At 35.7% G+C, this 15256-nt stretch overlaps 1 protein-coding gene across 50 annotated transcripts in view; it reads right to left on the bottom strand.

Annotated features, from left to right (window-relative positions):
- Positions 1–471: 471 nt before the first annotated feature.
- RIMS1 (regulating synaptic membrane exocytosis 1) overlaps positions 472–15256 on the bottom strand; it is a 490579-nt gene continuing 475794 nt past the window's right edge. For all 50 annotated transcript variants that reach the window (XM_043591755.1, XM_043591762.1, XM_043591756.1 and 47 more), the window contains 5 exons: positions 10750–10888; positions 8425–8537; positions 5038–5139; positions 4088–4227; positions 472–2782 (listed from right to left, as the gene is read on the bottom strand). In XM_043591755.1, the coding sequence (XP_043447690.1) occupies positions 2564–2782; positions 4088–4227; positions 5038–5139; positions 8425–8537; positions 10750–10888 (713 nt within the window). In that variant the 3' untranslated portion in view covers positions 472–2563. The remainder of the gene's footprint in view (positions 2783–4087; positions 4228–5037; positions 5140–8424; positions 8538–10749; positions 10889–15256) is intronic.

The raw sequence follows: 15256 nt of genomic DNA, 5'->3' as shown, positions 1-15256 counted from the left end.
CTCTAAGGCAAAGGTCTACAAATCAGTCAGGGGTTCAGAAAGAAAAGATGGAAAGAGGAGCAAGATGCTTTGATGAGAGACGCAGAAATTAATATTCTGATATGTCACATAACTGGAAATGATTCAGCAATTTGACAATAGAGTTGTCTCTTTTATTTGCACACTCAAACAGCAGCAGAAAAACAACCTTCCATTTGATTCTTACTGAGATTTATTGTTTTTAATAATGCCACTTTTCAGAAGTATAGTCATGTGCTCACTTAGACAGGCTGACAAAGTGAAAACTCGTATGTGATGCAAAGTACCCTTTGGGTGTAGATTAAGACATATATAGTGCAGTGACAAGTCAAGTCAAATGCCCACAGCAGACAACAAATCCCAGCCTCCCTTTCCCATGATCTGGCTCCCATTTTGCACCATAGAACCCACAATGGAAATCTGGCAAAACATAGAACACAGATGGCTACCAACTGACATGAAAAGTAAATTTTATTAAACATGTTTACATACATGAGTTGTTCATTTTAAAAGCACAGGGGAGTGTTAAGACAAGTGGTCAAAATAGAAAGATACTACCCAATTATAGTTAGTTGATTGTTGGCCACTAAGACAGAACGGAATCTAGTAGAAGTGCACCAATGCTTCAGTTCTTCCTGCTCAGCATGGTGAGTAGTGGTCAATCTGTGCCCTGTGGAATGATGGGCAGATAATTCTGGCATGTGTAAATAATAATAAATAATTCACTTGGTGCAGGCAGTATGTCTATGGATTAAAACCTAGTGTGTACACAGTGTCTACATGTGTTACAGCCCCACAGTAGGAATCTACACCAAAATATTTATTAGAAGGAATTTGGTCCATACTACATCACGTTTTCCAGAGGGTAAAAAATAAAGTCCATCTATAGACATTTCACCCCAAACTCACATACGGAGTCTGGCTAAAACCTGCAAAATGTCTATAACAAAAATGGATGGCTTAGATTTCTTGGTTATTTCAGTATAGTAATTAACGAGCAAACTGTACAAGTACATGCAACATACAAGCTGTCCTAATGTGGAACTAACATACATTATTAAATAACCTTTTGGGTTTTTTTTTCATTTTTTCATTTTTTTAAAAAAAAAACGTGCATGCAGCTTTGAACAGTTCCAAGTCATGCTGCTCTATTTGTGTGATCACAAAAGTTGAATGACTCATAAAAGGAGGGAGAACGTATCAATGCACCTGCAGAGTCTGCAGTGTGTAGCACATATACAGAATGTCACAAGGGAAATTCAAGGCCAAGAAAAACTCAAATGAAGAAAATGCAAGTTGAAATTTGACTTGTTTTATTTTCCCCCCAAAAGTAGGATATTTTGCATTAAAAAATCAAGCTTTTGTGCTTGCATCAATCTCAAAGAAATGTAAACTAAAATTTGATAAAAACATTACTTTAGTGCAGAATATTTCAACTGGAATTTCCAGTGGAATATTGGACAGCTCATACCATGCTCTTTCCAGGGCAGATGGGTATGTCTACACTGAGACATGGCCGAGAAGCCTGGGCATAGCTGAAAGTGTCTTAGGCTCAAATCCATTTCTAGTCACCATTTTGGGAAGTCAAAAGTATAGTTTATACACATGAGCATATACTTATTTTTGGGGATATCAGGAAGAAAAAGTTACTACAAGGAGTATTTCCAAAGTACAATTATGTGGTTAGTTTTAGTTCCCAGCATTAGTTGCAGATTGACTTCTCTAAAAGTCTTCCATGAAAAACGATGGAAAAAATAAATTAATGTTTTAGAACACAAACAGGTATGCTCTTCATTTAAAAAAAGTGATTCTATGATTATTTTAGAAGATGAATTTTTGTTTTCTGGGTTTGCACACATAAGACTTTGAAAAATTATAAAATGAAAGCCAGTGAAATCTTTCATTGGCCTCATCTTGCCTAGTTGCTGAACACTTTGGGGAGATGCCACAGAGACTATTTCAGCCCTTTTTTAGTGCTTTTGGGAAAAGAAAGGAAGGGTCTTTGTAAGCATCATGAGGCCTGTCGTGACATGTCCAAAAACTAGTGGAAATAACATATACAATGAAAAATAAAGCAAAAACAATTCAAGAAACCAAAACCCAACAAATAATGCACAAATAAACAAAACACACAAAAAACAGAACTTCTTAAACACCAGGGAAATAACACTGCTTGTGGTCTGTGCACAAACGTGTAAAATACAACTTTTCACAGAGTGAGAGTTTCCAGTTTGTTCAATTTGGTGTGTGTGTGTGTGTGTGTGTGTGTGTGTGTGTGAATTTGAAGTTTCCTCTTTTTCTGTTTGTTAGAAGCATCAGTGACTCTCACTAGCATGTTGACTCTTACTGTAATTTGATAGACTGCCTTGTTCTGTCATATGAAGCCAGGTTTTAAACAACGAGTGGGACATATTGAAAAACTACTACAGGCAAAACACAAGTTGATTGTCTGTCTCCAACAATGCTTTTTTGATCATGAAATATCTGGTTCAGATTATTATCCTGAAAGGTAGAGTTTCACTGGAATGACTCTGGTAGGAGTTCACTATGAGCGGATGCAGGGAGGCCCAGTTGAACTTTCCAGAGATGACTGGGAAGCCCGGCGTGTTAGGGGAGTCAGTGTGGGGTCCACCAGGGATGATGGTGGGAACAACTTGTACCATCCGATTACCATACTGGATAGATCGAGTTCTTCCAACAAGATTTGAGCCACACCCATAAAGCATTTATGGTCCATTCTGCCATAGTCCCCCCAGACAATGACCTGCAGAGACAGAGAAATGCAATAAAACTCTAATGTTTCTTTCATATTTGAAGAACTGAAAGCAACTATTCTGCAAAAGTGGGTCAATGAATGAGATGAAATGAATATAACTGACACTAAGGAGGAGGAACAGATAGAGATTAATATACAGGTGCTCAAAGAGATACTTCACAGTAATTTTTAGATTAGATAGAAAGCATCTAATGTTTCCATAGTCAATGAGGGATATTAGCTACATAAACCATGGTAAAGAAATACATATACAAGTTTGTTTATATATACATTCAATACTTTCTTTAGTAATGACTATCTGGTAAGTGATGTATAGGGCCATAGTGATATAAAAAACTAAAATTTGTACAAGTTAGGGCAAAACAATGCAATTCAGTGTATGGTAGAGTGTGTATATGAAGGAGTATGTATAAAGAATGAAAATATTCATTAAATTTCTTTTATATTATGTACTTGTTAGTGAAGGTTGAAAAATAATTATAAGCTGGTTCCTTTTGAGCATTTCCCTGACAATTCTGATTTGATAAGATGGTTAATAAATCAGTGAGCTTATAGCTTATAGTGAGCTTATAGCATAATGTGGGTCAACTCCTGTTGGTGTCAGATAAGCACTCATTTCATTATACTTACTCCTAAGGTTCTATTTTCTAATCCTTTGGTCATCTGGAGACATTCTCAACTGAATTCATTCACCTGCTTCACACAGGCAGGAGTGGTGAAACCTGCCTTTCCAATGTGCTGAGTAATTTTGTCAAATTATTTAATCTCTGTGATCCTCATACATAATCTTTAAAAGGGGGATAATGGTATTTTATACACACAGTAGATAAAGTGTTTAAAAGAAATAATGCATGTAATTACTTAACAATGCATCTGACATTCACCAGTCCTGAATATTCTCTTTCTTTGCTTCTTCTTTGTATCCCATGTCTGGCACATAGTAATGCTCAATAAATTATCAGCATCATTTGCCTTGATTACCTACCTACCTACCTACCTATTGAAAAGAGGGGCTGTGGGAGGCAGGGTAAAAGCAGAAGGAGATGATGGAGAGAAGGAAAAAAAGAAGGGAGAGAAAATAAACTTTGTATTATCTATTACATCCACCAGATATTTTTTTAATACTACATATTATTTATATTGTAAATTAACAATTTGTTTTTTTCTACTCAAGGATGTTACCCTGCATTTCTCCTTACTAAAATTTGTGCTCTTCATGTTTGGCCACTCTTCAGTGTTTATATGGATAATGTGGACATTACAATGTAAAAAGTCAAACAAACTTTTACCTACCTGAAGAACTTTACCCTGTGGACTTTCGTCAAAAACCAGGGACTGTTGATACAAAGGATCAAGGGTTTTTCGTGCAATTCTTGTCTTCTTCTTGGCTATACAGGCCCCGTTTTCCAAAAGATACACTTTGACATAAGGAGCTTAACAAAGGTGACATTAACATATAAGAGGTTAATCCTTCAAGTTAAACTGATTTTATTAGAGAATGCTTTATTAGAGAATTAGAGATTGCTTATTGAAAGTTTCTCTTGACTATTTACATCATTTTAACTTTCCCGTGCTCCATAAATTCTTTTCCTTAAAACCCTTATGTTACCATCACTGCCATTTTCCTCATTTCAAGTAAATGTATGTGGAATTAACCTAAGACTGAGTGACCTGGGGTATAGCTGGCATTACAGTTCACATTAAAAATAATTTTTTTAATGTTTTTGTTTATTTTTGAGAGAGAAACAGAGCACGAATGGGGGAGGGTCAGAGAGAGAGGGAGACACAGGATCTGAAGCAGGCTCCAGGCCCTGAACTGTCAGCACAGAGCCTGACATGAGGTTCAAACTCACAAACCACAAGATCACGACCTAAGCCGAAGTCATACACGTAACTGACTGAGCCTCCCGGAGCCCCTACAGTTCACATTATAAATATAATAATATATAAATACAATAAAAGCTCACTGTTTCTTTTTTATGATTGGAACTAAAAAAAAATTTCATTTGTAAATGTGCAGAAAAAAATTAACTTGATAATACTCTTACTTAGACTTTGACAGTATAATTGTGCAACGAAAACCCAGATCCATTTTTATAGAATCAAAGAATACAGAAAAGCTGTCTTTTTAATCAATCAGATGATGCAAAACAAGAGCCTATAGAATTCAAATGCAGCAAATACTTGGATTTTTTTGCTTATGTCAGATTCTCTTGTGCAAACTCAGTACGACATTTCCTTACCAGGTGTAGACTTGGAACCAGGTTTTTGTGTGAGGCTTCGTGCTCTAATAACTTCAACTTCTAATTGGCCCTTTTTATCCTCCATTCCAATTTGTATGTCACCTGCAAGTGGAGGGGAAACAAAATGTTTCAGCTTCTTTGCAGGTACATGCAGTTAAAAAACAGAGGTATGTAATAATAGACTCCAAATTATGATCCTCATGATCTTGATAAAAAAACCCTAATATTTAGAGTTTCCTGATCCCACTTTTCTTCCCCTTCCTCCAAATCAGGTTTTGAAATGTTTCTCTTCATTTTTCTGGTACTAATCCATGTTATGAGTTTCATATTAGTTTATAAATCACTTAATTACAACAATACTGAATTTAAGTTATTCTTATATGCTAATAAGATTTCTTATCCTTTTTATCATCTAATATATAATACTTCTTAGTAAGAAAGTATAATTATCTATATTTCCATTACCTAGAGAAGAACACTATTAATGTTTTGGTGAATATCCCATCTTAGAAGTACTTTCTCTTTAAGAGAAAGTACTCCTTTGATCTATTCCTTTGATCTATTCCTTCCTTCTTTGATCTATTCCTTCCTTCCTTCCTTCCTTCCTTCCTCCCTCCCTCCCTCTCTCTCTCCTATCTACCTACCTACCTACATCTATCTACCTACCTACCTATTTACCTACCTACCTATCCCTATCTATCTATCTATCTATCTATCTATCTATCTATCTATCTAACCAACTATCTACCTACCTACCTACCTATCTACCCATCTATCTATCATCTCTATCATGACCATGCATCCTTAATTTATTGACTAGATGGACCAGTGAATGGATATGTCATTACTTGTTTAACCAGATCCCTGTTGATGGAAATATAGACTATCTACATTGTTGCTATTATAAACAGCACTGGAATGAACAGCTTTATAGAGAATTTTTGCACACTTGGTCAATTATCTCTTGAGCATAAATTCCCAGATTTTTAAATATGGGGTCTAACTGGATGGACATTAAAAAATTCTATGTATATTGCCAAGTATCCTTCAGAAAGATTGTGCCAGTTTGTACTACCATCAGAAGTATCTGTTTTTCCATATTGCACACCCACTAATAGTGGTATTAGCAATATGTCTAATTTTTGTCAATCTGATGGTTTAAAATTTATAATTTGCATTTCTTTAATAGACAGGCTGAACATATGTCTAAGTATTTTCAGTTTGTATTCTTTCTCTTGTCTTGCCTGTTCATATCCTTTGCCCATGTTTACTAAGGTGTTCATCATTTTCTGATTGATATGATACTTTGTTTCTTAAAATTAATAAGTTCTAATTTTTCCTTGGCTAAATAATCTTCATTTTCTCAGTTGTGAATTCTCTTCATTTTCTAGGTCAGCTGATCAACTTTGTGGTTCTGGATTGAGAACCATTACTTTTATAACTCTGTTTTAGACTCAGGTCCCACATGTCTCTTTGGTTTTTGTTTTAATCACATACACCCACAGTTTAAAGAGTCAAACTGTTCTATAAGCCTATTTATTAGTATAAAAGATTCCCATTCTCTCAACTTCTTGCCTTCCAAAGATCACTGCTTTCAAGATTTTTAATATTTTTATGTGAAAAATTTTTTAACTGTTCGGCATTTGCCTCTCTATTTATAAATACTAAATTTGTAAGGCATTTTCCTATGTTTTTCACTTTTAGATATTATTATTAGTTTCTAACTTCAACCTCTCTCACTGCCTTCCTTCGCCACCATATATTGACACTTTCTGTCATTCCATTATTCCGATATTAGTCTATATAACTATGATTACATAACATTATTTAGAAATGAGTGAACTAGAATACTGTGGTTACTTCTCATTTCTTGGACAGCTCTTTCTTTTCCCTATTTAATAAGTGTCTTTTTAAAAAGCATTTGCTTACATTTTTATGTATGTATCATTAATTCAACCCCTTATTCCCTCCTGGTTGTTTACTTCTTCCATAAAATCAAGCACATTAGGTGTTCTTAGATTTTATCTTATGGATTCTGACATGTTACCCTTTGGACAAACTGTTTTTAAAGTTTGTTGCAATTGTTATCTTTAACTTTTCCTTCACTATCATATTGGATATCCCAACCATTTTTCTCTTGTACTGAAGCATTCATTTACTGGATCTTTTCTTTCTTTTTTAGTTCTCAACTTTTTTTAATTTACTTAGTTCATTTTGTTGAGGTATATCCTCCAGTAACTTTATGAGCAATGTTGTGTATGAGCAAAATGTTTTGACACCATTCTTGTCAGTGTGTTTTTATTCCAGCCTGAAACGTACTTGATAACTTGGCTGGCTATTGTACTCTACATTGGAAATCATTTGTTACTCAGAATTTTGAACGTAATATGCAGTGGTCTTCTGGCTTCCAATATTATTATTGAAGAGTCCAGTGGAAATCTGATTTTTTTGGTGTTTATACTGAGAGAGAGAGTGTGGGCAGGGAAGGGGCAGAGAGAGAGGGAGACAGAGAATCCAAAGCAGGCTCTGAGCTGTCAGCACAAAGCCTGACATCAGGCTCGAACCCACAAACCATGAGATCATGACCTGAGCCAAAGATGGATGCTCAACCGACTGAGCCACCCAGGAACCCCTGATTTTTTGATAGTTTTATATAGAATTATCTTTCTTCTTAGGAAACTTGTAGAATTTTCTATTAATCTCTGGTGTTGTGAAATTCCATGATGATATGCCTTTGTGGTGACCTACTTTCATGCATTTTGCTGAGTATTCTTTGGGCCCTTGCAAACTGCAATCTCATGTTCTTCAGGGGAATATTTGTTGTGCATGTTACATGTAATTTTCTCCATTCATAATTTTTCTTTTAACTTAATTTAGGGTTTTTTTTCTAGTAGAAGTTTTCAATTTATCTGGCTTTGGTTTGATCCTTTAGACGTTCTTTTCCACTCCCAAGAGCATAGAAACATTAATGTAAGTGTTTGTCAGTATTTTCTAGGGTCTTTCTCTACCCAATTTCTCCTTTATAATTCAGTCTAAAATATTTTTTTTAAGTTCTTAAGTAGGGAGGCAATTTCACTAATCTTTTTTTGCTTAGTGAAACAGTTAAGCCAACATCCTTTACTGAATGATCCACTTGTCTTTCCAGGCTGTGAAATGCTATCCTTACTCTGTCTTGACAGAGTTTTCTGATAAATTCAAAGATTTTTGACTAACTTTGCTTTGTATAATGTCTCAAGTTAGAAACATGCATTAGAAATTAGAAGAGTCATTTGAAACCAGAAATACCCTAAAACGTTGCTTCTCACTTATATTACTACTAGATGCTTTAAATGACTTTGTCAATTATGAAACATCAGTTTTTCTGTGGGGTAAAAAAGTGATTCTTACCCATTGCAGGGGTAGCAAGGGTTTGGCGGCCAACAAGCTGAGCTGGTCCCAGTCCATCAAGAAAATCACTGAATTGACTGTCTGCTCCTAGTCGTACTCCAGGAAATATTAAGCTATTAGCAAAAGGACAAAAATCAAAACATTAGATCTCCTAGAATTCATTTCATTAGTGTCCATATGACTACTAATTCTGATCATGAATCATAAATATTGGACAACTTACTTCGTGATTCTTTGCATTCATTGCCCCTGAACCAAGCGAAGCCCAGCACTGACTGAGAAATGGTCTAAATAAACTCTCAAGTTAAGAGCTGATGTTCTATTCAGGATGGCTTATAGTTTTAATATACTAAGTTTTCTGGACACTTAAAAATACACGTCCCTCCATAAGTATATTATTGACATAAAATATAAGATGTAAATTTTTATATGATGAACCCTACATAAATAATTGCTCATGAACATTAAGTAACAATGCTAAATTAAAAAAAATGCCTGATAATTTCTTCAATAAATATCATAGCAAAGTACAAATTCTTATTTACAAATAAAAATGTTTATTCATTTTTTAATGAACTACATTTTTATATTATCTGAGATTTTTATTTAGTTCAAGTGGAAAAGAATTGATTAGAATATGTCCATTGCTTACTACCCCATGACTACCTGAACTCCCTGGGCTGTAAGCTCCAGCAGAGAGTGACTGTGCCCTTCTTGTTTATTGATTTGTCCATGTACCAAGAACCATGCTTGCTACATATTTGGCCTTCAATGAGTAGTTTTTGAATAAGCACATTTCTGTAGGGATTTGTTATTCCCAATGTGCTTTTTCACATATTACTTCCTCACAATCAAGGGAATTAGAGCACAAATTTATTATCACACCCAGAGACCACGAAAATCAATCTATGAGAGGTTAAGTGGCTTATTCAGGTGGAGGTAAATATTATTTGATTTATTAATTTTATATCAGAAAATATTGTCTCTGGTCTCATTTGTATGTCACATTACCATATTTCATCAAATATTGGCATTTTGTCAGCAAGTTTATCTCTATAACTTTCATGCCTGCTGATTTTTGCTCTTAGCTTATGTTGGTGGGAGGATGCATACCAATCATTTGATCAAATAAACGGACTTAATAGTTTCAGGAATGGGTAAACATAGCATGATCATTAACTTGGCATAATTTTATTTCATTTTCTAAACAGAACAAAACAATTCCAGTAAAATACTACTATTAGATTGATAAATGAGATTTTTGAATGGCAATAAATGAATAATTATAGGAAAATTTGCACACAGTCAATCTCCAAGTAACCAACCGCAGAATAATAATTACTTAATTGTAAGATCTGTCACCTCAGTAAAGGTTTGGTTTTACCAGAAAAATTCTCAAGCATAGAGAAATGCAGGATTTTTTGCAGGATCTATATGTAAAAGCAGACCAAGTAAGTAAAACACACATCTAGCTATATTTTTTCATGATTAATTTCAAAACTAACTAAAACCCTTTACACAAAAATAATGAGGAAGATAAATTTTGAGATCTTTTCCTAAGGTAAAAAAGAGTGAAATTTTAAAAACAAAAAAATGTAAGTTCCTATTATGAGAGTGTTGGACTTACTCAGAACCCAAAATAGTTTGGAGACAAGTAGGAATATGGGAAATTAATTTTCACTTCTAAATTTTATTAATTTTTAAAAATGTTTATTTCGAGAGAGAGGGTGAGCAGGGAAGGGACAGAGGAAGAAAAAGAGAATCCCAAGCAGGCTCCATGCTCAGTGGGGAGCCCAATGTGGGGCTTGATCTCACGACCCAGGGATCATGACCTGAGCCAAAATCAAGAGTCTGAATTTTAATTGAGGGGTGTCTGGGTGGCTCAGTTGGTTAAGCATCCAACTCTTGGTTTTGGCTCAGGTTATGATATCGTGGTTTTGTGACTTTGAGCCCCACATGGGACTCTGTGCTGCCAGCACAGAATCTGCTTGGGATTATCTCTCTCCCTCTCTCTGCCCCTTCCTCACCCCCCCAAATAAAATAAACTTTAGGGGTGCCTGGGTGGCTCGGTTGGGCGTCCAACTTTGGCCCAGGTCATGATCTCACGGTTTGTGGGTTTGAGCCTCGCGTCGGGCTCTGTGCTGGCGGCTCAGAGCCTGGAGCCTGCTTTGAATTCTGTGTCTCCCTCTCTCTGCGCCTTCCCTACTCATGCTCTGTCTCTCTCTCTCAAAAATAAACAAACACTGAAAAAAAATTTTTAAATAAGTAGACATTAAAAAAAAGGAATAAGCTGCACCATAAACATTGGTGGCTTTGTTCACTTACTTTCCCTCGGAGCTATAACTGTTGATGCTGCCGTCAGTAGACTCTCGACTTGGTTGCCTTACCATCTTCCTCATTTCGGCTGCCATTCCTGTTTCTGTGCTTCTCTGTATGGTGCTTTTTAACTTCTTGTGGCCTGACTCTGACAAGAGAAAATACAAGAAACTCTAAGTCTTGTTTAGACAATTTCTCCCAGGATACTGGTTGATTCTGCAAATTAAACAATTATGCATATAATTAAAAGTTTACTCAGGAAAAGAGTAAGAGAATAATCTGATTAGCTAAATCTCTTTGTGACAATATGCTTTGGCCAAGAGGGGTAGCAGTGGAAGGGAGACCACTGCCCCTGTTCCAGAGACTGCCTGAATCTCAGTGAACCAAAATGAACTCATTGTATTACTGCTGCTCAAGTTATCAACTTCAATGAAAAGTTGGATTTGGCACTGGACTGCATTATGGGGAAATATAATGCTGAACAACCTAAAAGGAACATTCCCAATCTGGAATGTTCCAAATATGTGGGAATAGAGCTAAATGAATGGGCCTTGTCCTTTAAAGGAGATGAGGCACAGCGGACTAAGCGTGAAAAATACAAGTTTTGGCCATGTATCAGCAATCCCATAAAAATAAACAGTAGTATTTAATGATTTTTGAAACAAGTTAACATACATGATCTCATTTGAGATGGCATATAAGGATACCTATGTAGGTAGAACAGGTAGTAACTCCAAGGCTTTATTGCTGTCTCCTGGCTTTTGAACTGAGCTGAATCATTTCTTACTGGCAGTTTTGAGTGTGAGTCTCTTTCTGCATTGTGAATTATAATGGCTGATCATTTTTTTAAACTCTAAATTCAGAGCAACTTCTTCAAACCACTTTGAAATGCACTAACCAGCAGTCTATTCATAGCATAAAAATGAAATTCCAAAACATTTTTTTGGTTAGAACAATACCGAAAAGTTAGACAGACTTTTAATACCTGCCACGCTTTTTCCATCTAAACATTTGATGTGTATTTCTGGTTTTCTTTCAGGTTTTCACGTAGTATCATTTAATACCCATTAATATATGAAAAAATTCTCTATATGTATAACTGTATACATTAACTACTGTATGTGTATACACACATAAACTCTTCAACCCTCATAAAACCTCTCTGAAGCAGGTGCCCCAAAACACTCCTAAATACACCATATGAAAGTTTGCATATTTTCCTCTCATTTTTGGTCACTGCAATCCTTTTGTAGATTGTCTAATAAAAGATATAATTGGTTTTACTATATGGACTCAATGCTGAATATTCTCTACGTAAAAGCCACAGCAGTTCCTTAAAAACACAATTCTGAATATGTTATTCCCTTGCTCAAGATCTTGTGCTGGTTTATCATCAAAATTAAAAGAAAATCTGAAATTGTCACAATGGCCCAAAAATGCCACATAATATGGCCCCTGGCTACCTCTCCAATCTCACACTCTGCCTCTCATCCCCACGATCACTGCTGTCCAGTCACACAGTCTTCCTGCATTTTCTTGAGCACTCCAAGTATGCTGCTTCAGGGCCTGTTTTCCTTACTGTCTTTTCTTCTGATTTTCTTGTCTTGCTCCCTCACTTTATTCAGGTCTCTGTGCCAGTGTCACCCCCTTAGAGAGGCTTTTTCTGGTCCTCATCACTTTTTATCTCCTTGCCATGTTTTATATGTCTTCATAGCACTGCTCTGCCATTAAACTTCTATTTGTTTGTTGTCTGTTCCCCAGTTAGAATTTAATCTCTATGAGGAGAGGGACATTATGAATACTGCTCACTGTTATCCATAGTATCTAGAACACTGGTATAAACTCAATACCAGGATCACACCACACATACTAATGTGCAATTTCCTCATTCCATTTAATATATCTATAATACAAACATGTCTATATTTATTCTTTTTAATGACTGCACTGTTATGTGATCTCGTAATTAAACCATGCATGTCCATATTGATGAGTACTTGGGATGTTTCCAGTTGTTACAGGAGAGTTTTTATAGAACGTATTTCTAGAAGCTGAATGCTAGTGAGAGGGTACAAATCCATTTAATCTTAATAGTTTTCTAAATTGCCATTTAGGAACATGATAATAGTTTAAATCACTCCTACCAACATTCTGTTGGTACCAAATAGGTGCCAACAGATGTACCTATTTTCCCACCTAAGGCTCATGAATTTTCTACCTTTCCCCTTTCTAGTCTCTGTCTTGCCTATTTGACTTGTCATTGTAGAATGTGTACACTTACTGAAGGCAGTGACTTCATTTATTGACATCCTAGTGCTGTTTTTATTTATTTGTATATTGATTTATTTATATACTGTGCCTCCTCAGATGTAGTTCCTTTATGAAGTCATTATGGTGGGGCAACACTTCATTCACACACACATACTGGCTGGGTCCCACTTGAGGGGTAAAGGCAAGCCCCAAGATTGTATTACCAAACTGAGCCAAGCATAGTTATGCAAATGTTTACCCAGACCAACAGGAAGCAATAAACCCAGGGTGGAACACCAAATTCTTACTATCATGGCTAGAAAAATGAGGGCAACCTTTACATCTAAATGGTGAGGTGATGCTGGGAACAGAGGAGAGACAGTTAAGAGGATCAGAAGTGGGGAGGTTCAGGTTATTCACTCATTAAAATTTTCATTTATCCATCCATCCGTCTAACCACCCACCCACACATCCGTCCAACAAATATTTACTAGGCACCTGCTATGTGTCATTCACTATTCTTGGTGCTGGAGATATACTGATGAATGACAAATTTCCTGCTGCCATGGAGCTTACATTCTAGCGTATGTGTGTATACAAGCAAGGCAATGAACAAATAAATAAATACATGCCTGGTAATAAGTGCTATGGAAAAAGGCAGGATAAGGAGGGATAGAGGGTGACAGGGTAGAGCAGCAATGGCTTTATTGTAAAGGGGTCAGGGTCTCATTAGTCATCAGTATGGAAGAAGTAAGGATACAGGCAATGAGGGAACAGGGAAGTAATACCCATGGTGGGACTGGTCCTGGTGATTGTGGTAGGGAGCCTCTGAGTAATGGTGGCCAGGAGGGGGGCTACTGTCTTCTCAGTAGCACACAGGTTGCCTCTGCAGTCTTTCCAATGTTGTTGACTCTGGCCAAGAGGCTCCAACACCAGAGATCTCAGGGCTTTGTGTACACCTGGCATTGCAGCTGACAGCAGAGGGCAGGCTATCAGGTTGGCAATCATTTCCTAACACAGGTTTCACATGGTTGCCACTTATTACATATTTGTTCAATGAAAAAAAATTTTAAGTGAATATTAATTTTTTTATATTATGTAATTGGAATATCAGGTATTCTTAAAGGTTCATTTACAGGGTGTCTTAACTTTCTTAGAGCAATCTTAAAACTTAATACATTCCAAAACGTAAATGCTGCACACTTTAAGGAAATATTTGAGAAGTTGGTTATTGAACTTTCTTTTACACTTGTTTAATTTTATGAGTTTGAATGATACATTTTTAATTTTAGAGTTTTTGTTTTTTTTTTGTCCTTTGGAAGACAGCAAATATGGACTGATATTAGCTCTCGTCTTATTCATGTTAATAAATATTCATTGAAAAGAGCTTTGATGAACTAGACAATTTTATAAAGGCCAAGGTAAAAACTGAATAAACAGTTCCAGCTATGAATTTGTCTTATTTAAATTCACAACAGCTTTATTATTATTTAGAATATAAGGGTTGGAAAGAACATTGTTTTGTAGATGTGGAAACTAATTTTGGAGAAGTGTAATTCATGTAAAAAAATATTTGTGGAGCACTTACGCTGAGCCCAACCTTTTCCAGATGCTGGTCATACAGGAATGAACATAACAGACAAAAATCCCTGCCCTAATGGAGCTTACATTCTAGTGAGTATAACGATTTGCTCAATGTCAGGCTAGTTAGCAGCAGAAAGCTGGATTAGATCTTCTGAATCTCAGTCTTGTGATCATTCCTTTATACCCCAGTTTAGGAAAACACAAAGTCTAATCTTACTTATTTTACAAACAGAACAATGGTTTAGCTACACATATATTTTCATGCACATATTCTCATATTTAAAAACTTCATTAAAATCACAAAAATTGTATAGAGGTGCAAATGTATACAATTATCTATCTCTGTACATATGTTATAAGTATAGCATACGTATATGTTACATATATGTAATTTAAAAATATCAATATAATACATTAAACCACTAAATAATACCACCATTATTTACCAATTATTTGTATCCACTGAGGAATCATTAACCTGGGTAAGATATGAGTCTCCTATCAAATTATGACATGAAACCTTTGACTTGAAACTGCTATCCCAAGTATCATACAAAGAACAAATGGAATAGAAAACTAGACTATTTTAATACTCTATATTCACAAACAAATGTAAAATTAGTAAAATCCCTATCATTTGGGAGCAATTATTTTCTCTTGCTTTGAAGAAGAAACTTTCTCT

Source organism: Prionailurus bengalensis, chromosome B2, assembly GCF_016509475.1.
Source record: "Prionailurus bengalensis isolate Pbe53 chromosome B2, Fcat_Pben_1.1_paternal_pri, whole genome shotgun sequence".
Taxonomy (NCBI): Eukaryota; Metazoa; Chordata; class Mammalia; order Carnivora; family Felidae; genus Prionailurus; species Prionailurus bengalensis.
The sequence above is the reverse complement of the archived record's forward strand: the minus strand, read 5'-3'. Positions and strand labels throughout refer to the sequence as shown.